General features: G+C 40.8%; 1 protein-coding gene across 6 annotated transcripts in view; it reads right to left on the reverse strand.

The window, feature by feature from the left end:
• Positions 1-5,190: 5,190 nt before the first annotated feature.
• The window catches only part of oga (O-GlcNAcase), a 49,174-nt gene continuing 29,370 nt past the window's right edge, over positions 5,191-24,994 (reverse strand). For 2 of the 6 annotated variants that reach the window (XR_013579768.1, XR_013579766.1), the window contains 7 exons: positions 21,611-21,696; positions 20,495-20,599; positions 19,237-19,453; positions 15,759-15,847; positions 14,023-14,215; positions 11,155-11,314; positions 8,911-9,116 (listed from right to left, as the gene is read on the reverse strand). Coding sequence is in view for 3 of the 6 variants with exons in the window: in XM_078565020.1 (XP_078421146.1) it covers positions 8,980-9,116; positions 11,155-11,314; positions 14,023-14,215; positions 15,759-15,847; positions 20,495-20,599; positions 21,611-21,696 (770 nt within the window). In the remaining 3 variants the exon portion in view is untranslated. Of the gene's footprint in view, positions 9,117-11,154; positions 11,315-14,022; positions 14,216-15,758; positions 15,866-19,236; positions 19,454-20,494; positions 20,600-21,610; positions 21,697-24,994 lie in introns of those variants that run through there. The other 4 variants (XM_078565021.1, XM_078565019.1, XM_078565020.1 and 1 more) reach the window with 3 other exon arrangements.

Raw genomic sequence — 24,994 nt, forward strand, 5'->3', positions numbered from 1 at the left:
ATACAAGATGCTGAAGGGTAGACAGATTTTTTTTCTCCTGCCTCAGGAATCTAGAACACAAGGCCTCAGTCTCAGGATAAGCAGCAGAGATGAAGAGAAATTACTTCACTCAGAGTTATGTATCTTTGGAATTTCTACCCAGAGGTTTATGGATGCTTCATCGTTGGATATACTTAAGGCCAAGATATATTTTTGGTCTCTTGGGAATTAAGGGATTATGGGGAGTAGCCGGGAAAGTGGAATTGTGGCAGATCAGCCATCACACTGAATGGTGGGGCAGACAGGATGGGCCATAATATAAAATCTGGGGTGGAAACCACTGGTCCCAGGGTTTTGTCACTGTATAGTGCCAATACTTTTTCCATGACTGTTATTTCGCTAACATTAATTTTGGTGTATTCCTATCCGATTCAGTAATTTTTCCCCCTGGGATGACACCTGGCATGCTATTGTAAATCATCTATTGTAAATGCCGAGAAACTAATTACTCAACATGTTCACCATTTACTAATTTTGACAAATCCCCCATCAGTTTTCAAAGGGCACCACATTACTCTTGGCTACTCTTTTTACTAAGTGTAAAGATTATTTATTATCCCTTGCTAGTTTATCATACTTTTTGTCATTGCTTTCTCATGTTTTTTATATCTCTCCCAGTTACCAGGATCTCCAGGTTTTGCATTTTTTAAACTATGGTTTGCTTTCAGTTTTATGTTATTCCTTTCCCTTTCAGTCATCTTCTATTTTCCCCATTTTACTGTGAACAGTCTCTGTCCCATCACATTGAATTCAGCTTTGCCCAAATCTGGAATCTTAGTAGCTGTTTCATGCTTCTTCCTTTCAAATGCTATGTTGAACTCAATCATACTAATGGTGGCTTTTAGATAAATTTTCACACATTTTTCAGGTGTTAACCTAATCTGATTCATTATTCATTATTAAATCTAATATGGTCTTTCCTCCCAATAGTTCTAAGACAATTTGTTTCAGAAAAATATCCTAATCAGATTCACTACCTGTCTAACAGGAATTAGTCTGCTTATTCCAATCGATATGAAAGTTAAAATCCCCCCATTGAAACCACTCTGCTTGTGTTACACAGTTGCCTAATCTCTACATTTATACATTCTACTACTTAGCTGCTACTGGGGTAGGCTTGGGGCAGTGGGAGGGTTGCTATACACAACTCCAAATAGTCTTATAATCTTTTCTACTTATTAATTCTACCCATAAAGTCTCTACTGCCTGCTTAACTTTATCATTGAAGTGAGCACATCGTTAAATCAGTTATTCTTCCCCTCTACCATTTTCCACATCTTTCCTATCAACTATAAAATCTGGTTCCCAGTCCTGACTGCCTTCCAGCCATATCTCAGTAATGGCTTTTATGTCATATTCTCCAGTTAGAATTTGAGCTTGCTATTCATTCACCCTAATATATCTGTTCTTTACTTACATTTGTTTCTCACCTGGCTTAAATTATAACTTTTAGCCTTCCCTTTACTTGTAGTGCCAAATACATAATTTATGTATATTACTCTATTAGCTTCCCTTTCGCCTCCTTAATTTGCTTATCCCTACATGAATTTGTACTTGGCTCAAGTGATAAACCAGCAATTAGAACCCTTGAGGGTTTCTGATACTCTCCAAACGGGGCCCATCTACTCTTTCCTATATTGTCGGCCCCAACATGGACATGGCAGGTAAGATGTTCCCCTTGGTTGGGGAGCCTAGAACCAGGGGACACAATTTCAAAATAAGTATCGAGGTGAGGAAATTTCTTTTTTTTTTTAAAACTCCGTCATGAATCTTTGGAATTCTCGACGCCAGAGGGTGTGGAAGCTCAGTCATTGAGTACGTTTAAGGTAGAGATTGACATTTCTAAATACCAATTGCGTAAAGGGATAGTGAGAGAAAAAGGCATTTAAGTGGATGATCAGCCATGATTATATTGAATTATGGAGCAGGTGCGATGGGTTGAATAGCCTACTCCTATGATCAGAAAAGACTCAATCCTCCCCCAATATCCTTTCAAACTGGATAGAGTTGTCCCTCTCCCTGGAATCAGGTAGCCAACATCTGATGCTATCAGCCCCTCTAATTATCCAATCCCCTACAATTGCGACATGGCTGCATTTGCTGCCCACGTGGTGCATGCATTGTTTGACTGTTTTACTCAAGTTATGTCATTGAGGGGGTCGGTGTATGCAGCATCCAGGACCAAAGCACTGCTCAAATCATCACAGTTGGGCAGCTGAGTCTCGCACTGAGCAGTTAATTAAAATTTCTTCCTTGTTGACTTGCTGGGCTAAAACCTGTAACGTTGACACCTTCACATTTTCAAATTCACACTGGGGAGAGGATGGGGTTGAAGGGGGGGATGAGGGTCCCTGTAAATACTGCCCAACACTCCCCATCGACACCCTGTGCCTACTGACACATTCCCTGGGAACTGATTTTGAAATTCACATATGCATGCTCCTTCTGACATCACCATGCTCATGCAGCCCTACTCAAGTAGGCCTTAACTGCACATGTGCAGACTGTGCGCAACAGACGTTACTAATTTCCATGCACAAACAGACCAGTGCACGTGTGCAGACCGCCATCTTGTGTTGCAACCTTCTCCTTCCTTTAGACAGCCTACTGCTCCAAGATGCCATGGTCTACAGTCTGGCTGTGGTTCTGAGAGTATTTATGCTCAACCATACATTGATCCTGTTCCACAGGATCAGTTTGTGAATCCTCATTATCGCATCTAGGATTTCCCTTTACCATACGTACCATTGGTCACACTGACCTCATTCTGATACTTCAACTCTCTAAGAGGTGTGAAGACGGTCTGAAACAAACTGTGCAGATAATGCTCTCTCCCTTCCTAGGTCTCCAACTCACAGTCCAGCTCACTGACTCCAAATCAGAGATGTTGTTCACTCATGTCATTCTCATTGTCCACAAGCTCTCAATCCAGATGCACAGCCTGCTCTGCCACAACTATTACTTAATATATTTACTTAAGTTTTTTTTTTGCACACTAACTTGAACTAAGCACCAAAACACCAGACATTTTAAAATACTTAGCCTCCAGCTTACACAAGCCACTGCAACTATTCCAGAAAAAAACAGCAGCACCTTCCCCTTCTGCATCAAATGCCCACACTTGCACTCTGGTTACAATGCACTCCATTTATGATGACTGGAGCACTAGGTAAATGGAGTTGATGTACAGGTTAGCCATGATCTATATAGTGGAATAGACTCCAGGCGCTGAATGGCCTCCTCCTTCTCCAATGTTCTTGAGGAGTTGAAGACGGTCTCGGTGATACCTCAGCCAAGTGGGCCATTTCTCATCGACAGTGGGCTACAGCAAGATGTTTCACTATGACAGGCATCACAACCCAAGCCCAACTCCATTCAGTACTGGTTCAACAAACAGCAATCAAGAGAAGGCTACTTTGGCTGACATAGAAGATAGAACTTGCATTTATCCATATATTTCACATCAGAATATCAGAAAACGCTTCACAGCCAATTAAATATTTTTCACTATTGTCAGAGAGGTAAACACAGGGACCAATTTGCATGCAATAAGGTTCCACAAACAGCATGATAAATGGATGGTTAATTTGATTTTATGGTGGTTAAGGGGATAAGATGTTGGGTCTTCATACTGGGAGTCCTCCCCAGCTTTGCTTTGAAATAGTTTCGTAATATAGTTTATATAACTATAAAATAGTTTACAACTAGCTGAGGGGTCATGGTTTAATGTCTCATTTGAAAGATATAACCCTCAGACAACACACCACTCTGGGTACCACATACAGAGTGCCAGCCTGGCTTTAGTGTTCGACTGGGACTTCAACCAAGTGAAAGCTTGCTCCCTTCACAGGGAACAAAATCTTTGGAGGGATAAGTGGGAACAACAGTGTGTTACCAAAGTCAGAAAATGACAGTCTCAGCAACATTCCAAGTATCAGTGCATCCCAAGATTCAACATATACCCTACAGCTTCTTCATTACATGTGGCCGAGCCAGTAACTCCTGTTCTACAAACCAGAACCAACATGCCAAGATCATTATTGAAAAACAGGTGGCCATTCAGCCACTCACTTAGATTATAGCTGTTCTGTATCCTTTAGAATCATACAGGATTGGAAGCATTTTGGTCCAACATGTCTGTGCCAGCATTTTGAAAGAGCTACTCAATTAGTCCCACTCCACTGCTCTTTTCTTGCCTTTGATCTCTGTCCCTTTAGTTCACATTACCAAACTTTTTGAAACAAGAATGGTTTTTAAGTTTGGAGCAGTTAAATTGAAACTATTCACGTGCTTTCTTAATTATTGGCAACAACAAAGGATGGCACTCTCTGATGCTCACTAGGAACACAAGTCATGTCTCAGATAAACTTCACCTGGTAAGGAAATAAGTTTTCTTTACAAAATAGCTTTCAAGATGTTTGGATGCTCTTCCCCATCAATTGTACCATAGCTTCAAAAATATTGAATCACATTAAGGGCACACAGAAAAATCAGGAACCACCCTCCCCCCAAAGTAGACAGTAAGTAGAATATTCTGTAACCAGTCAGATAACCCCCATTTCAGCCAGATGATACTCACTCTAGTGTGCACCCAGGGATGAGATGTGATTATAAAAGTAGCGCAGCACAGTTCTGGCCAGAATAAAGCGAAAGTAGTGCCTACTCTGGTAATATAAGGTTTTGCTCAGGAATGATTTTCAATGTAGCTAATCCAACTATAAATACTTTGCTACTAAATTAAAAGTGAACCAATCCAAAATAGCAGCAATGCCACCTGCAGGAGCAAGATTCAGTTCAAACAGGAAACAATAACCAGATCCTTGGGGTCAGAGAAGATAGAGCTCCTACCAGTGATGTCGAACCACAATCACTTTTGAGGGAATTGAGCTTTACACAAACAATATCCCAAAAGCAGCAATTAACTATGGGAACTTTCAGTTCCAAGTCTTCATGTTCACAGTTTATCCCTCTGAGCATTTGCCTTCAGGGTGCCTCTCCTCCCTCACCCCAGGACTGGTTTAATTTTCCCATATCAACAGTTGTTGAATTCACTGTTATCAGGAGATGATTCAGAAAACGGATTAGCAGCATACCTTTAGTTACTTCTATCCTGCATCCAAACATTTTAAAACAAAAGACACACAAAAGATGATCTTTTAAAAAGATTTATATGTACACAGTTCTTTCCTTGTCTGGGCTTGCTCTCCACTGATGAGTGTCAGAAGTTTTGGCGAGGGGGCTGCAGAAGGTAAAGGAGAAGCATGGTTAAATTCCCATGTTAGAGTTGCAGAAATAAATGAAGTGTTGACACCTGCAGAGTCAGGTGTTGCAATATTACAGTAATGATCAGAGTTAATATGCTTTATAGTTTGTGACAAGACAACATGGAACCCCAATGTAGTTCTGTAAAACTGTAGTATTTTCATCCCATTGTTATACAGCTTAATATTTGCACCAGCCACACTCTAGTTTTGGGAGGCTAGAATCTGTAACTGTACCATTGGGTGCCCAGAGTGTAAAAGAAGAAAATCATCTTTCCTCATTTTACCTGGTGACAAAATACTTAATGATTTTTATCCCTAGAGGAGGAGGAGGCACTGAAAACTGCCTCAAGAATCACCAGCCAAACTCTCAACATCTACTGCCTAGGTCAAGGACATGGGAACACCAACACCTGCAGATTTCCCTCAGTCATACACTATTATGACTTGGAATATATCAGTCAATGGGTCAAAATCCTGGAGCTTACAGCATTTGTGCATACCTACATTACATGAACTACATGTAATGGTTCAAGGTGGTGACTCATCCCCACCTTCTCAAAGGCAATTAAGTGAGGGAAATGTTCATCAAGGTGCCATTCCCATTTTAGTCGATGGGGCACAAAAAAAACGTGCGCCAGAATATACAGCAGCTTGATGTTTGACAGAGAAAAAATGATCTAGCAGGCAGGCAACTTTATCCAATCTACTAGATACTTAGTTCCATTTCAGATTTTCAGCAGTGTTTTGTGCACACTTTGTCATGCTTTCAGTTTCTGGAACCATAGTCCCACAAACTTCCTATAAGTAGTGATACTTCAGCACAGCCCTCATATCTTCAAGCAACCCCACTCTACCACAACCATTTCTATTGATTGGTTTCTAACACCTGTGCAGAAAACACCAGTAGGTTTTCAAAGGAAGCAGGCAAGCGGCAGCGGTTCTTAAGTATGCAGTCAAGAAACAGAATACAGAAATATGTTCCTGTGTATTTGGGAGGCAAGATGGGGCAGGGAAGAAATGTGGCAGAAAGGGACATAAAGAAAAAGTATTAATCAGGTTTTATAAAACACAGATTTTCAAACAGTATTGGTCCGTAGACCTTAAGTCTGTAAAATCAGATTTCTATCCATCTAGATCCATGAGTGTGACTGGAGCAGTATCTGGATAACTTTGTATTCCATCTTCTTCGTGTATTCATTCAAATAGCAACATTATTTCTGTCCAATTCTGTGCACATTACCCAATTGAGACAGCCTTTATATCTGACTGGAGGGTAGCTGGGAGGATAGCACATACAGCATGAGTTATTTTCAAAGAGATGGCTAGGGCGGGTAGTGGGAGATCTGAAAACTTTGACCGCACTCTTAACGTTTTGATCAGTTTAATGAAGCCAGGAAAGATAGGAGTAAATGGAAAAGCTAGATCTGTACAGTGCATGTTGGTGCAGACTAATAAGTGTTTGGAAAAATATTCAGGCAAGAGAGGATGGAACTTAACAAGAATTACAGCTAATTCTCACTCAATCCAAGATTCAGGAACCAAGTGTGACAAGTGAATGGAGAATTGGAAAGAAAGCTATCCCGGACACAGGTTGTGACAACAGACACTGGTTGCAGTAATGAAAACAAGAAAATGCTGGAAAAACCCAGCAGGTCTGGCAGCATCTGTGGAGAAAGAAACAGAGTTAATGTTTCAGTCCAAAATGACACTTCTTCAGAACTGGAGAGAGAGGTAGTAGTAGAGGTAGTGGTTGCAGGAATGCTGGTGTCAGTATCGTGCAGATAGAAAAGCAAATTTGTTTACTCCCAGCTACTGGAAACATTACAAACTATAAAATGAGGATAAAGTAGCTGGCTCAGTCATTAAGTATTTGTGCCCATCTTCCTGTTCAATCCTTCCACCCCAGTGTGCACAAAGCTAGCCAGGAGACCTCAGAGTGAAATCTTAACCTCGATTAACAGATATGAGCACTTTTGAGTTGTGGAATAAAGCAAAACAAGAATGATGCACGTCAGGGGATCTCATCTCTTTTCAGCTTCTCTCAGGGCAGTGTTCAGTGTTTTCTCCTGATGTCAATACGAACTGAATATTTAAAACATGCCATTATTTATGCCCATGACTTAATGTTTCAAGCATATAAGCAAAAGTTTAACAAAGTAAGAATTTAGTGTGTAGAGAGTATTTTTATAAAACAAGAGTGCATAGGACTGGAAAGTGAAAATGGAGCAGACTATGATAATGGTTTTGTCACAGACAGTTGAAGAATATATTCCTGGACATGGTTCTAATCAATGCAGGGGTAGGTAGGGTTGCTTGAACAGGTGTAGGAGCAGATCATGATGTGACCTCATTAGCACACTGGTCTTGGCAACCAAATGGAAGGCCAGACTGCTCCCATCGGCTGGTTGGGAGAATCAGTTTGGCTGTTGTGCACCCCCAGCCCAGAGATGTATCATGGACAAAGAGAGATACCGGAATCTAATGTAAGAAAATGGGTCACAATGCAAATGATTGCTGGTCCATACAACAAACCAGGCCATGAAACCAGAGAAGTATCAACTTCTGCAATGAGGTCTTCTTTGCAGAGTAAACAATTATTCACAGGAGTTAGGAAAGATGTCCAGGAGGTTATTCAAGTTTACTGTGGACTGTGTGGGGGAGGAAGAAGAGACAAGGATCTCCCACATCTATCACTTCATTAAAGAGCCATCAATGCTAACACGATGGGAAGGTAAAGTCACATATAGGACAGGCCTTGCAATTACCTTGGGCTATTTTACTATATTAAAGAAGTGATTACAGACCTATGTTGTTGCTGGTGAAACCCAACACTTCCAAGTTACACTTCAGGCAGTCTTTATACAAACAAGAAGCTCTCCCACCACATTAAATGGTTTGGATGTACAGCTTAATCAGGTTCTGAAGGTGTGTACCCAAAATATTAGCTTGCCTTTCCCCTTTACAGATGTTGACTAACCAGCTGTGTATTCCTAGCACTGCTGCACTTATTTCAGATTTACGTTTACAGTTTGCTCCTTTATCCAGGAACAATTCTATAAAACGCCGAGTGAGATTATAAGAATCACTGTGTATAAGGTGCCTTTTTAAAGAGAGGTATCAATTTAGAGTCCAAAAGACCATTAGCTTTCACAAAAGAATATAAAAATTGCAGAAAGCAAACTCCAAGGCACCAATTAAAGTCCCAAAACCTCACCCAATCAAATTGAACTGGGCTCATTTTGTCACCGCAAGCCACGAAGTCCAAACATGTGTGTGTGATGGTCAGTTATAAACAGAGCAACATTATGACATGATAGTTTAAATGGCTACACAGCAAGCAAATACCATCAGCTTGGGAGTAGCATCAGGAATGAGAGAAACTGGTTACCACCTTCCCATCTAATAGCAGAGAATTTCTTATGTGAGATGGGAAGATTGGAAGGATAGAAAAGGGTAAAACAGAAGAGAGAGAAGACAATGCTTTGTTACTGCATCAGTGGAGCTCCACCCATCTCACAAAGTGCCATCTAGATCAAGTTCACCTTATTATGTATTGCAAATAAAAAAAGATAAAATATAAAACATTATTAAACACAGGTTATTCAGCTTAAGGCTAAATTTAGATACATTTAATTATACACATCCTTTAATTACACTACGTTGCACAGGGCGCCCGTTACAAGTTCCTTCCCAGAACCAACATCTCTTTCGGGAATCCCTCCATTTTAGCTAACTCCAAGAAGCCCAGCTTTCTGTAGAATTCCAGACCTCGTCGATCGTTGGGTTTTACTTCACAGAATGCTCCCCGGGATCCTAAAAAAATAAGGATGGAAATAAGTAGAGTTGACTTATCGACACCCACTGCAAACAACGTGCAGAGGAATGGGCAGTCTTAATATACCCGGATCCATCACAGGCCACCATCCGCTGTCAATGCGAGACTCCATCAGTAACTTAACTGACTAACCTACCTCTTTGAAAAAGCTTTGGCTCACTTATCCTAGTATCTCGTGGCTTGGTGTCAAATTTCGTTTGATAATCGCTCCTGTAAAGCGCCTTGGGAGGTTTAACTGAATTCAAGGTGCTATAAAAAGGCACGATACTATAAAAATGTTGCTATTATGTTGAAGCTGTAAGTCAGTGACATTTCCTTGCTATTGCTACCCAGTACGAAGAAAGTGTCAGTACAACCAAGTTCCCTCTTCCCCATACCTCCGCCACACATTCAATCTCAGGTGAAATCCAGAATTTGCAAGGCACCTTAGGCATGCTGCTTGCTAGAGGAGCACATTTCAGCATTCCTGAAATATGGGCCTTGAACCAAACAAATTTAGGATTAAGAAGTTCAGTGTTGCAAGATAGAATTAAGAGCAGTGTTTCAAAGTGGCCCTAGATATTGGTTAGGCCCACTGATGTTTAAGTGCTTGACACTACATAGTTTCCAGTCCTCATATTTATGTTTTTGCAAATACTGCACTATTAAAACACAGCTTTTCAATTATAGAGATGTCAATCAGTTAGATAAGCAAATATCTAAACACTATTTCCAGCAGTTGGAATCAAATAGAAGAAATGGGGCCCAAAAACAGGAAACAAAGCTACAGCAGCAATGCCTTGGTTGCTAAATAAAAATATACCAAAACCAAACTGACATCTGTACATCTCAGGGCATTATTCTTCATTGAATGTGTTCCAGATGAATGAACATGCATAACATGGTTCAAGGCAGCAGCTCACCACCACCTACTCAAGGGCAATTAGGGATGGGCAACAAATGCTGGCCTAGCCAGCGACACGCACATGCTGTGAAGGAATTTTTTAAAAAGCAGCTGACTTAAACTGCATAATCTAGGCTTCTGTTATCATGAATTTCTTCATTCTTTTATTGAAGTTCACTCTCTGACTACAGCAAGTTATTCTGCACAAAAAGACAACGCACCAACTTTTACACTCAACGTATGATGTGATTCACTGTTCATGGTACTAATGTTTCATGACAAATGCGTCAGTTTTGGATACAATTTGCCATATCCACAGGCTGCCATTGAAACAGGGCAATAAACAGGCAGGACAGGATATCACTGAATAGAGGGGTCACCCACCTCCTTAGTGGAAAGTCCTTCAGTGGGAAAAGTATGCAATTCCATGCCACCACCCCCACGCCGAGGTGATATTTGCACCACTCCTGGATGCTGCAAATGTTTTCTCGGCACTGGCCTTCAGGATCTTTGAAAAGAGCTACAAGTTATTGGGAGATCTGCCAAGATACCAATGCTGCACGATCGTTGGCCTGACCCAACACTATGCTCTATTCTCAGCTCCCCGAGAGTCACTGTTCATCACGTACTTCAAATGTAAGCTGGCTAGGGATCATCTCCCAGCTAACTAGCATTCGTTCTGACCAAGGAAGAGACACACATTCGTAAAACACAGTTGGCTGCCAAAACCTAGAGCACAAGATCTCATATCATACCAACCAATGGAAAGAATGTCACTACTTCTCATCACAGCCCCAAGGGCTTCTATTGGCTCACCTCAACCATGCCAAGGCTCAAGAGAAAACAAAACCTAACTTCTCTAGATTTCCTTCATGACTGTAGCCCCTTACCCTAGAGACAGTGCTGTGAGGGGGGTATATTTTTAAAAAAGACATTGTCCAGAATTTCACGTCTGGATAGTTATCAATTCATTTGTATGGTTTCTGAGAATGAGGGAAAAACAAAAAAAAAATTAATATTTTGGCAGGTAATCATTTGATTTATTCCACTTGATCCAGTGTAACACTTGCTTCCAATAATTGGGAAGCACCATGATTTCTCTTCAGATAAGGAGGTAAAATATTTACACTTACCATTAGCTTTTAACGATGAAAGCAAACAGCCCATCATACTCTTAGCAACACTAGGATCCGTCACTTTCGAGTGCACATCCACTTTAATTAGCGAGGGGAAAGTGGCAAGGAAGCTTTCCGGCAAACCTTGTTGCTCTTCATGGAAGCTCAGCATCATTTTCTACATGGGAACCGAAGACAAGTGACTTACAGACTTACTCATTAAAGGGCAGTGTTCACTTAGACACGTCAAAAGTTAAAGGATCAGCTTGTTCAACGCTAAAGATCCCACAGCACAATTCAATGAGGAAGTAGGAACACTCCTATTTGTCCTGGCCAATATTGTGCCCTGAACCAGTGGAACCAGAACCTGCTGTTATGTTTGCCCTTTAAACAGTAACTGTCCAGCTGTAATTCATTCTCTGTGAGAAATGGGTTTGGGGTGGGGGCTGCATTTTAAAGGCATAAAAGTTGCCGAATAAATTCAAGCTCTTTTACTGGCACTAGGAATGCTTGAACACTTAATGGGTAATCAATAAGATTATTAATCTTAAATTAATAATAAATTAATCTTTATGGCTTTTAAAGATGGACTGGAGGGGAAAAGGGGGATTTTAAAAAACAAGATGAACAACAGTCAATAGCACCAAAGACAGATACTTGTTAAATACTCTGTCTGCATGCTATATACATACGAGCTTACGAATTAGGAGTAGGCCACTCAGCCCCTCAAGCCTGCTCTGCCATTTAATAAGATCACAGCTAATCTGACTGCAACCTCCACTCCACATTCCTGCCTATCCCTATAACCTTTCACCCCCTTGCTTATCAAGAATCTGTCTAGCTCTGCCTTAGAAATATACTCAAAGATTCAGTTTCCATCGCCTTTTCAGGAAGTGTTCTAAAAACTCATGAACCTTAAGGGAAAAAATTTCTCCTCATCTCTGCCATTTAAGACAACTCCTTATTTTTAAACAGTGAGCCCATGTTCTAGATTCTCCCACAAGAGAAAACATCCTCGTCACATCAACCCTGTCAAGTCCCCTCAGGGTCTTAAACAAAAGTAAAAATACCTGGAAAAACTCAGCAGGTCTGGCAGCATCTGCGGAGAGGAACACAGTTAACGTCGAGTCTGTATGACTCTTCAACAGAACTAAGTAAAAATAAAAAAAGAGAGGTGAAATATAAGCTGGTTTAAGGGGGGGGGTGGGACAAGTAGAGCTGGATAGAGGGCCAGTGATAGGTGGAGATAACCAAAAGATGTCATAGACAAAAGAACAAAGAGGTATTGAAGGTGGTGATATTATCTAAGGAATGTGCTAATTAAGGGTAGAAAGCAGGACAAGGTACAGATAGCCCTAGTGGGGGTGGGGTGAAGGGTCTTATATGTTTCAATCAAGTCACCTCTTACTCTTCTAAACTCCAGTGCATACAAGCCTAGCCTGTCTAACCTTTCCTCATAAAGTTTATTAAACCAGGGTTACCACCGGTCTGGACCCTGGCCGATATTTCAGACCGACAACGGAGTTCGGAAAGCCCGCACAAATTCATCTTAAATCCTCATATAGGACTTCCGAGAGCTCTTTGAAAGGTATTCTATTTGAAAACGCTTACCACCCTCAAAGTCGCACTTTTCTGGGCATTTTTAAAGTGTGACCGTTGTCTGAAAATGTTCTGAAAATCCTTTCCTCATAAAACAACCTACCCATTCTGGTATTAGTGTGGTAAAACCTTCTCTGAACTGCTTCCAATGCCTTCACATCCTTCCTTAAATAAGGAGACCAATACTGTACATAGTACTACAGATGTGGTCTCACCCAATGCCTTGTACAACTGAAGCATAACCGCCCTGCTTTTGTATTCAATTCCTCTTGCAATAAACGATAACATTTTATGAGATTTCCTAATTACTTGCTGTACCTGCCTACTAGCCTTTTACAATTCATGCAAAAGGTTCAATGAGTTGTTAATAGCACACCAAGATTACCCAAAGCAAACAGGGTCCTATCCAAAATATATCCCTCAATCCACACCGCAAAAACATTATCTGACCGTTATCACGAAGCTGTTGGATTTTGCTGTATACAATTGCCTGACATGTTTTCTACATTGAAGTGATTACACTTCAAAAGTATTAATTGGCTGTAAATCACTTTGAAATGTGCAGTAGTCATGAAAGGCACTATATAAATGCAATTTTTTAAAAAAAAGAGATTATAGTCAAGGCAGATTGACCATCTCCAGCAGAGCCATTGAAAGGACTATTAAGTGCATAGTCTTAATAAAACATTGACACTTGCTAACTACCCACCTTAAAGAATTTTGGAGCCTTATATAAAGCATTTTAAATCAGGGAAAAATACACCCCCAGGTGCTTCAGGAAGAAAGAAGCCAGGTGTTAGAAAAGCTAGGAAGATGCAAAGAAATTTCCATTAAAAATACCTATGACCATTATCAATGTGCATTCGTACATCAGTGCTGTTACACTGGGCTCGGTCGCATTGCGACAGGCCCACAGTATGAGACAGATATACCTCCAGGTATTAGATGTGGAAGAACAGCTATTTTGTTGTGATTATTTTTGACAAGTGCTCTGGCTATCAACAAAAAAAAATCAATCCCCTACTTCCACAACTGTGACACCCAATGGATCCTCTGAAATTCACCCATAGGGCTCAGATTGTGACCAAGAAATGGTGAGTTACTTCTTGTAAGTCTCCAGATAGAGATATTGTTTAAAGACATCTAGAAAAAGACAGGCTCAATTTAGAATTCTTTGAACATAAGAATCTGTACCAGGATTGAGATAATAGAAGTCCTTTAAGATTCTCTTAAAATCACTCATTGAATTTACAGTAAATGCGAATTCAGTTATTCTGGACAGAATACCTGTTCTTCTGAAAGGTCCTTGCTAGCCTCTGGTTTAATATACTTCTCCCGCATAGCGGGTATCCAGGAGACCTTGCATTTTGTACAAAATGGTTTCACATCCACAGTTCCAAGGGCGTAACCACATATACTGCCCTCATCCTCTAACACGAAGCAATAATCCGGGCTCAGCGTCAGAAGACCTCCCACCAAACTGCAAACAGAAAAAACAGCACTTGACACTAAAAACCAATACAGGTACAAAGCACCAATTCATACTGAAACTTTCCGTTAGCCATAAAACACAGAACAAGCATCTAAAAGGTACAGGAACATTTAGATATTCTCGCTCAGTAAGACAAAATCCTGCTTAATTACAAGTTCACATGGATAGGCAATCCGTCTCTAGAGTCTTGTCTGAGATGGTTAGACTGCACATCAGGCTATTTGACAATGGTGCTTATAACAGGCAAAACAAAGCCAGTTCTCACTTGGCACCCTCTGCAAAAACACTGCATAGCAGAAATCTTGGCTGTTTTATCCTCTGAGCAGCCAAGGAAACTGACACTAATTGTGGCAATCGTACTGCCACTTAAGCTACCTAATTAAAACAAAGCCTTTTTATATTAATTTTTTGTATTAAGTGGTTTCCTCTACAATATCAGGTGACACTGTAGATTTGGTTTAAGGGTAGACAGTAAAGTAGCTTAGTACTTATGTAACTGGATTAGTCACACAGTTGTGAATTCAAATCTTAGCACAAAACTGAATGTAAAATTCTGGTAATTTGTGGATCAATATCAGAAAAAGACTTTACTGGCTCACTAATGTCCTGCAGGGAGGAGAACCTGCTGCCCTGATCTGGTCTCATCTACCAGTGACTCCAGCCCAAATCTAGAAGATTAACTCAATGCTTTCAGGGGAGTAATTGGCAATAAGTAGCTTACCAGTTAGAACAACGAGCATCAAATGAACAAGTGCATGCCTCATTTCTCTGGATGCACAGTACAGAAGCAGCTCACTCAGTGAGGAAAGTAAACTTTAAACTTGAACGCTACACTGCATGGTTTTATCTTCAGATTTTCAGTCATGTATGGAGTGCAGTGGGGGCCAGTCAGCTCAGTTGGCTAGATGGTTAAGAAGTGTTTCAGAATAATGCCAACAGCGCAGGTTCAATTCCTGTTCTGGCTGAGGTAGGCTTCGAACCTGCCCAAGAGTGAAAAGGCAATGGCAAACCAGCACTGACAAAAAACTTCCCAAGAAAATGGCTCAGGGTGAAGCATCAGCAAATAATGAGCCAAGGACCTGCCTTTGGGCAGAGCGCGAGGTGCAGTCTTTGCATCTCTGCAACTTGCAGCTAAATTTATCCAGATGAAGTTTTCACTCTGTTGCCTATAACAGTCCTGTTAGAAATGAATTCTCTAGCCACTTCCACCCAGCTCCCATTACCTTTAATTCAACAAATAATAATTCACAACTGGGCTTTTTTTTTTCTGTATTCAAAAGATGGTGGATGTCGCTGTCAAGACTGACAATATCACCCATCACAGTAGGTTGATGGGGCAGTAAATGGCCAGGATTGGATTTGTCCTATTTGTTGGGGGCGGGGGCATGCACTTTTTTTAGTTGGTTCATGGGAGATGGGCGTCACTGACTAGGCCAGCATTTGTGGAACAAGATCCCAATAGATACCACAATACAATCACGATGAGAAGAGAAAACAGGCAGCCCCCTCCATCCACACATTATACACTCACCTGTCACCAATGATATCTGGTTGATAAGACATCGAGTCACCATCCATTTCATCATCATACATCTCCTTGCATATCTTGTACACGGAAGCCTGTGGATAAAAGCAAACCTGCTAATACCTGGTACTTTTACACATCAGGTATACAGTAATACAGTGGAACTATTCCTGATAAAACAGACAAACATACATTTCACCTGGGGTTTCTGCTGATCTGAGCTATGCAGGCACCAAGAGTCTTCTCCTTGGTGGGTCATGGAAACGGCCTATGTTATTTAATCTACCTACCAGCAACCAAACTGGGCCATAGGGTCACTTTCAGAGATTCTGATGAGACCAGTCAAATCGTTTTTGCATTTGTGTTGCCAAAACCCAGAACCCACCAAGAAATGCATTTCATTTAAGTGAGCTATGGGAGTACCCAACAAGGTAACATTAAGCATACTTTAAATAAAAATTACATTGAAGGGCAGGAATAGACTAAATCTTAATTTATTACGTTGTATACAGGTACAAGAACTGTTCGGTCAAATAACAGCGTTCCTGTTGTGGGAAGGCAGACAATGGAACTTACTGAAGGCTCATAGTGACTTTGCAAAAACACTAAGGGCAGGCTTTAGAGAGCCTTAAATAGCAGCAATGATTCTACAAAATGCCACCTTTGTCCACATCTGGGGGTTAAATCACATCCCATGGAATGATACTGGAGGAAATAAAAAGATGTCTCATGAAAAGCTGGCTGCTGAGTAACGAGAAGAATTTGCATTGATCCAAAACTCTAACTGGTGCAACAGGTAATAATGCTGCAGTTATTCCTTGCAATCATAGGTTCAGAGTTCCAGTGATAGCAACATCTGGGAAAAGCCCTCAGTGCAGACAATTATGCTCCTATTCCATTTAGAAATTTTTTAAAAGGTAAAACTGTAGCAGCACATATCCAGCAGAAATGCAGGTATCATTAGTATTGTCTGAGAACCTCCAAAGACTTAAGTTTATCCATGAGATTATGAAGCCAAAAATATCAGTAAGTGCCCAGCTTCAGTCCCTGTTAGTTGATCTCAGCCAGAGCTGTAGGAACAGCATCACAATTCATCTCACATCCTTAGTTTATGGGAGAAAGAGGTAGACTCAAAAGTCTTCCCATGTCAATCTAAATGAACTGAAGTGTTTGTGCCCATGCACATATACCAGATGAGAAAATGACCAAGCTTTGTTAGGGTGCCAATAGTTACCATCCAAGATTCATACACAAATAATGGTCGCTTTGGAAAGGAAGACTTGAATTTATATAGCCTCTTTCACAAACACCAGACATCTGAATGGCCTTTACAGGGATTGAAGTACTGTAGTCACTGCTGTCATGTAGGAAACAGGGAAGCCAAATTTGCACAGCAAACTTCCACAGCAGCAATGTAATAAAGACCATATTTATTTGTGGTGTTTGCCAAGGTATCAAGACGTCCAATGTCTGTTCAGATCCTAGCAGATTCAATGTTTTCCACAAGAACTGGGTGGGAGGGAAAAAATAGATGGTCCTACTCCAATCTGAATTTTGTAAAGGGCTAATACAGCAACACAAAATGAGAACCTAGGTTAACACAAAATCTCTGGAAAGTTAAACTTTCCAGATCGATTCTCTGCAAACTGAAAATCACCATCTACACAACCGAAAGAAATCATTTCACCCCTATGCAATAAAACCGGTACACCAGTAAGGTACTAGGCAGGGTTAAGGAGCAGTGACCTACATCTCTGGTCTTGGCACAGGCTAATCCATCCAATGCCAAACATAGCAGAAGTGAAGTAGTGTCCAAGAGTATCTCACGTCAAAAGCAGCCTCAGGTTAGAGGGCTGAGGAAGGGATTCTCAAGCAAATTTAGTCCATCTTCCTGTGAATGGTAACAGATCAGTTCATCATTGGGTTGCAAGATCCAAGAAACAGATGTTAAGTAGTGATTGACAAGGTGACTTGGTCAGCACTGAGGATGATGAAAATGCAAGAAACTTATCCCCACTAAGCAAGCAGAGAAGGGCTATTTTAAAACTCCAATGGCATTGACTACAGGTGATGAGTTTTCCCATTTCCCTAGTACCTTTGTCACAGGTTGACTTGGCAGTGATGCCAATTAAAGCCAATATAAAGGAATGCTAAACTTGGTCTTAATCTTGATTCACACTAATTCCTTTGGCAATAAACCTTCCAGTGTGGGGCCTTTCACCTCACTTTCATTAAGAGATTGAGGATAGCAAGACGACACCAATATTGAACAGTTTGGATAATCTTCAACTGATTCCTGGTGCCCACCTGAAAATCAGGCATGTTTAGGGCACATCTTGGGCATGTGCCACCAACTGCACTGATGCAAAAAAATTGCTAATTTTTTTTAAAAACCAGATTTGAATCCTGTGACAGCAACAATCTTATATACTAGGGAGTTGTGGAAGGGTATTCGGATGATACTACAAAGGTCAAAAACAGTTAGCCTTATTTTATAGTCTCACAGCTGGAATTTGTTCACCAAAAAATAGTGGATAGGTAGAATAATCTCCCAACTGAAGCAGATAATATACCTATTAACACCTTAAGAAACATGGAAAACTGATCAAATGTCACGAGCTACAAGGATCATGGAATATCATGTTAAGACAGAGCTAGTCAAAGCTGTGCTGTATGGGACTTGGTTCGATATTTTGATGCATCTTTGCATAGCAAAGAAAACGGCAGAATTGTTCCCTAAACCATCAAATGGATTGTCTATAATATATCGAATCTAAGTTAGCGTGTCTAAGGGGCGATCTTGCCATTTTTCCATCTGTCATTTTGGTATCCCTTCAATAAAACAAAAGGAAACCACCTTACCCGTATGCAGTGCAACTTGTGCATTCTCAGATCCAGTAAGGCACTTGACAGGATTAAATGAACGGTGACCTGCAACATCTCTCACTAGGTCTGAGCCCAGGATACTCCTATGCTTCCAGTAAGGAGAACTGGAATAATCTTCAAATATCTCAAATGGAAAGGAGCCTCAAGTAATTGATAGCTAGAAGAATTTTTAAGCAAATTAACAAACCTCCAAGATTATTTCCCCGCTTCCAATTCAAGAAACAGCAAGAATTAACTTTTGAGCAGTAGTAATAGCAAACTCATGTAACCAAATGACTATTTAAAGGTCTTTTAAAAGCCAGTGCCAGAATATTGCAGCCAGAAATACATTCTGAAAGTAACCCTGCTCAGGTCCAAACCTTTCAGTTTGCTGGCTGGCAGAAACCTAAATCACAGCAGGTCTAGTCTTAAATCAATGTCAAAGTAGTGCTTGCGATACTCTGAAACAGATGTCCAAAGTTCCTACATCCAGAGATCAGCACAAAGAAGTGATTTCAACAGAGGTGGGTACTTGCATATGTACCAGAGTCACTACCAAGACCAGAGTTTCAGTTCTTGGAAGGATGACTGTAGCTGTCCAATCTGATATCAAACTTACCAAGTAAATTCATATCAGTGATGATTTCTGCCTGTACGATACCCTGGAAGACAAATCCTTCATCTCATAGCATTCCAGGTTCCCAGATTTCTTTACCTGAAAGCATCAGTTTATCACTATTTCTGTTGTGCAGATTAACCATCAAGCACTTGAGACAAGAGAGTAGGCGACTGATCCACTTGTTCTTTTTCAGGTAAGATACAGGGAGTCTGAAGTCCTGCCAAAGCAAACCATACGATTTTGCTCCTTACCAAAATAGGAGTCAAGGTTATCCACATTCAGAAAGAGATTATTTTTTGATACCAACAGAGCAAAAGGATAAGCCTGCAAGTCTGCATGGCTTAAATCACGGTGTTGAATCTTTTGGATACAGACTGGTACATACTACAACCCAGTCGTCAATTCCCTTGATAAACTTAAATACAGCAGTTTCAGATACTGATAAGCAACGGCATATCAGAAACCGCTCCCCCCGCCAGTTTGCAGGTCAAGACTGTTCCAGATCTGATTCAACCGGTGTGTCACTGTAATGAGAACCGGAAACGTTTACCACACAGAAGGAAGCCATATGGCTTACTGTATCTGTGGCAGGTCTTTGCCGGAGAAATAGAAAACTAATCCCACTTCCCCACAACTCTGCAACTTCCACTGCTTCAAATGTTTAATAGAATCAAGGTTCAATTGGACTCAGTAGGTGAAGCTAAACAAAAATGCTAGTATCCCAACTCCTAATTCAGCAACCAATGCCGAAGAAAGAGTGTGGGGCTGAGGGGTGACTCGAGATCCTGGGACTATTTTCGCTGTGAAAGAGATGATTAAGAGGACAAAGTCTCTGAAAATATGAAGAATTCAGATGTTATGAAAAGGGAAATAAAACAACAGCTGCTGGTAGTGACAGTAACAAAGGGAGTTACAGATTTAAAAGTATAAGAGAGCAAAGAAAGTTAGGAGAAAATTCTTTTCACCAAAAATTATTTCTAGCATAGAGCCAGCACAAACACCAGAGTGAATAGAAACATCCTGTGCTGCAAACTTCTATGGTTCCATGAGGGGAATCTGGCTCAACTATAGTCACCAGAGATATTAAGCTGTAACTAACTACAGCACCAGGTTTCACAATATTGGGAGTTGGGGAGGGTATTGTAACCAGATTGAAGTTTACAGTTTGTCCTAGTTTACATTAGCACGCAAAACTAGATATCAAAATTAAGAGCACTTCAATAGCAACTGTACTCAGGTATATAGTTAGTAAACTTACCTCATCTTTTGGAAAGTACGGCCTGATTGTGTACACTTTTGAGGTAGGCATGGGTGGTGGTGGCTGGTAGAAGAGGTCATTTGCCCCCTCAATTGGCAACAAACGCTATGAAGAACAAATGGCTTAGTCAGTACAGCTCTACTTCAGAATCTGGAAACCAACACCTGTTCCACACAAGATACCTTTCCAATTTCAAACTCATTTGCTACTGAAGGCACCATTGTAAAGCAACCTCAGTTTAACCAACAGAGGAATCAATTAAGCATTTTAAGTGGGGAACTGCTCATTTCTGAAAAGGGCCACATTTTACACTTTAAAACGATGCCGAATGGCAACCAGTATCAACAGCAGCAAATACGCCAAGATATAAATGTACTTACTATGCAAAATTTCTCTGTTTAAGGGTTTTTTTTTTAAAAAAAAGAAAAAATGAACTCTTCTGGGGAGAAAGGAAATTTCAGGGAGGAGGTTTGGTCTGGAGAGGGTTAACTGGCTGACGAAGCCGTGCATCCCAAGCTTCTTCGCAAGCGCGGTTTCGCAGGCTGCGCGCAAAAGCACCTGTAGGGAAGAAAAGAAAAACAGCGCAGCGAAACTCCATGAATATTTTAGCAAAACCAGGAAGATTCAGCAATATACAAGTCAAAAACATCTTTCTCCATTATCCCTCACATTTGAGGAACACCTATGGTTACAATTGACAAACCAAACTAAATTTCACTTCACTTTAATTTAATTTTGTGCATTCCCTCACCCCCAACCCAACCATAATTTAGAAGCTGAATATTCACTTTATAACATGGTCATGTTTGTTCATGGAACTTCGAAACCAAAGCAAGCAAGCCGCGCTAGCGCAAGCGCTGAGTAAACGCTGCGCGACCTGCAAAGGAACATTTTGTGAAAGACATATACAAACTAAAATTTGCAGCGCGCGCAGGCGCAATGGGATTCCAGCATCTCCTTCCAACTGAAAAGAAAGCAAATTAGTGCCAGTACCAAATGTACCAGATTCTGTTAGGGAAACCAGCTAGCCATCAACAGACCAATCCTTTCTTTTTGTATAAGTTTTCTTTCTCTCAAAATGAAAAAAACATCAGTCACCGGGAATTCGTAGAATACCTGAAACTCTCCTGCTAGACCACCTCTAAAGGCCCAGGGTTCTTGGTCGCCACTCAAGAACTGTGCTGAAGATTGACTACGACACCCTGTTGATCAGATCCAAGCGGAGAATGTTACGTAGGGGCTTCCTGTGGTCTTACTTTTCCGCAAAAGCAACACACCACCTTTTCAACAGAAAGAAAAAGCGCGCAACAAGAAATGTCCTATCTGACCTAGAACTCTCTCAAAAAAATTTAGGGCTGTAATGATTCACATTATTCAGGAATCACTCTTGCGCCCAGTTACTTTTTTTTTTAAAAAAGGGAAGCTACAATATTCAAAATCCAACAGTCAACTCATCCAGCCCCACTGCAAATCAAGGTATGGTCTGCAATGGTACTCAATTTACAATGTTCTTTTAAAAACTTGTGCATGGATTAATTCCAATTTTCCCTATCTTTTGGGTACCTTGGATAAATCTCAAATATTGAAAGGATGCCTCCCCAGAGGTTCCATTGCAGCCCTAAGTAAATTGGAAATATCTTAATTTAACTGAAGTCACATTCAGGTGCTCCTCTTGTCAGATGACATTTGGTATAAGGATATGTTTGTTTTAAACAAACACTTCCTTGACCTGCACAGGTTATAGGCCAAAAATAGTACGAGCTTCGTTCTGTGAATCGACCAAACCAACTTATTTTCAAATGACCTAATCAGCAAAATCGTCGTCACATTGAAAACTCATTCACAGTGACCGACAGCATCTCCTGCCCTGAACCTCTGTATACTGGAAGATTTTCAATAGGTGAAAAACTCCATTCTGTAAAGCAAATATTCAATGTCAGCACATTAAAATAGAGTCAACACTGGGTAATGTTTCCTCTACACAACAGATCGGCAATGCTACCTTAAGTTCACTCCTGTTCTAGGCAACCAGAGGGCTATGAGAAAAGGAAGTCTTGCATTTACATAGCACTTCTCTTGACCAGCTGGTTTCTTCCACAAAACATGTACAATATGCTCCACCGCATACTTTAAGCTACCTTTTCTATCTTTCAAGAAGTCCACATAAATTCTTCCAATCTCAAAAGGTAATCAAGAGAAACACAAGATCTAGACTTTCGCATAGTCAGGCATCAGCCCATGGTTCTAATAGCAGAGAAACATTGTTCCATTGGAATATTATACCACACCTGCCTACGCTTATGTCAAATGATCTTCACTTTCTGTTCTAACCAGTTTTCAGGTTATTTCTGACGCTATTTTTATTAGTAACTCTTAAAGGAAACTGAGATGATATGTGGCTGTTATAATTTTTCACCTTGCTTGAAACTAGTTAATTGCACTTTTCTGGATCTGTACATAATCAAAGTCAAATATTCATATGCAAATGTGAATGCCCGAATTGTGCTCCTGCTCAGTATTTGTCCCATTAAAAGAGATGTCTTTTCTGAGTACTGCAGCATAGAACACAAGTATGCTTCAATGAACTGATGCCTGTTGAAAGCAGGACATCTCAGATCATTAAGCATACTGTGAACAATTCTACATTCGAGTAGATTGGCTTCGAATTAACCTTTGGTAATTTCTCATAGAAATCAAACGGTTCCAAGTTATGCAGAAGTTGAAAATAAGTCTAGCAATTTTGGGGCAATCTTCAGTTATCACAACTTCAGGTTGTAAAACAATTTGTATTTATATAGTAACTTTCACAACCTGGATGTCCCAAACAATTTACAGCTAATGAAGTGCTTCTAAAAAGTGCAGTCACTTTTTAATGTGGGGAATATAACACCCAATTTGCGCACAGCAGTTTCCCACAAATAACAATGTGCTAATAATCCAGATTAATTTTAGCAATGTTGATATAGAGGTGAACATTAGCCAGGGCACCAAGGAGAAGTTCCCTGCTCTTTTTCAAAATAGTGTCATGGAATAGTTTACATCCACCTGAGGATGCAGATGCACTCTCAATTTAACATCTCATTCAAAAGATGGCATCTCCGACAGTGCAGCACTTTTAGTATTGCAATGGAGTGTCAGCCTCAACATTTGTGTTTAAATCTTTGAAGTAGAAAATGAATCTGTAATTTTCTAACTTAAAGAAGTGAAGGAGGCAGCAACTCCAGAAACATTCTCATCCTGAACTGGAGCCCAACACATTAGTACAAAAGACAAAGCTGAAACATTTGCAACCATCTTTAACCAGAGGTGCCGAGTGGATGATCCATCTTAGCCTCTTCCTGAGGCCTCCAACATCACAGATGCCAGTCTTCAGCCAATGTGATCCACTCCACGTGTCATTAAGAAACTGGACTCTGGAGCAAAGGCTATGGGCCCTGGCTATAGTATTGAAGATTTAAACTCCAGAACTAGTTGCATCCTTAATCAAGTTGTTCCAGTAAAGCTACAACACTGGCATCTAAATGACAATGTAGAAAAATGTCCTGTCCACAAAAAGCAAGACAAATCCAATGTAATCAACTCCCTCCCCATCAGCCTACACTAAATAAAGTGATGTTGACAATACAATAAAGCAGAACTTACTAAGCAACAACCTGCTCATTAATGTCCTAAGAAAATTGATGTAATGGGAATCGGGTGGGGGTGGCGGGGGGGGGGGGGGTTGCAGGGGTGTTGGCAGTCTGAGTATGTAGTCATATCAAGCACAAAGGAGGATGTTTGTGGCTGTTGTTGACCAATCATCTCAGTCCCAGGATTTTGCTGTAGCTGTTCCCTCAGAGTAGCGTCCTAGGCCCAACCTAACTGCTTCATCATTGACCTTCCCTTCATCAGATGTGGAGATGTTTGCTGATGATTACGCCATTCGCAACTCCTCAGATGAAGAAGCTCATGCCCACATGCAGCAAGACTTGGACAACAATCAGATTTGATAAGTGGCAAGTAGCATTCATGCCACAAGTACCAGGCAATGGCCATCTCCAAAAATCTCTGCTTGACGTTCGATGGCATTACCATCACTGAATCCCCACCATCAACTGCGTGGAAGTTACCTTGACCGGAAACTTAACTGGACCAGCCATAAAAAACACTTTGGCTACAAAGAGGCTGGATATTCTGCACTTACAAGATACGCAAAACAAGAATGTGATCAAATGCTCCCCACTTGCCTGAGCGAGTGCAGCTCCAAAGCAAAGCAGCCTGCTTGATTGACACCCCATCCACAATCATCGCACTGAACACAATACTTACCATCTACAAGATGCATTGTAACAACTTGTCAAAGCTCCTTTGACAGCACCTTCCAAATCCTCGATCTCTATCACCTAGAAAGACTAGGAAGCAGGCACACAGGAACACCACCACCTGCAAGATCCCTTCCAAGTCTCATACGCCATCCTGACTTGGAACTACATCGCCTTTCCTTCACTGTCACTGGATCAA

The sequence above is a fragment of the Cetorhinus maximus genome, chromosome 20 (genome assembly GCF_964194155.1).
Source record: "Cetorhinus maximus chromosome 20, sCetMax3.hap1.1, whole genome shotgun sequence".
Taxonomy (NCBI): Eukaryota; Metazoa; Chordata; class Chondrichthyes; order Lamniformes; family Cetorhinidae; genus Cetorhinus; species Cetorhinus maximus.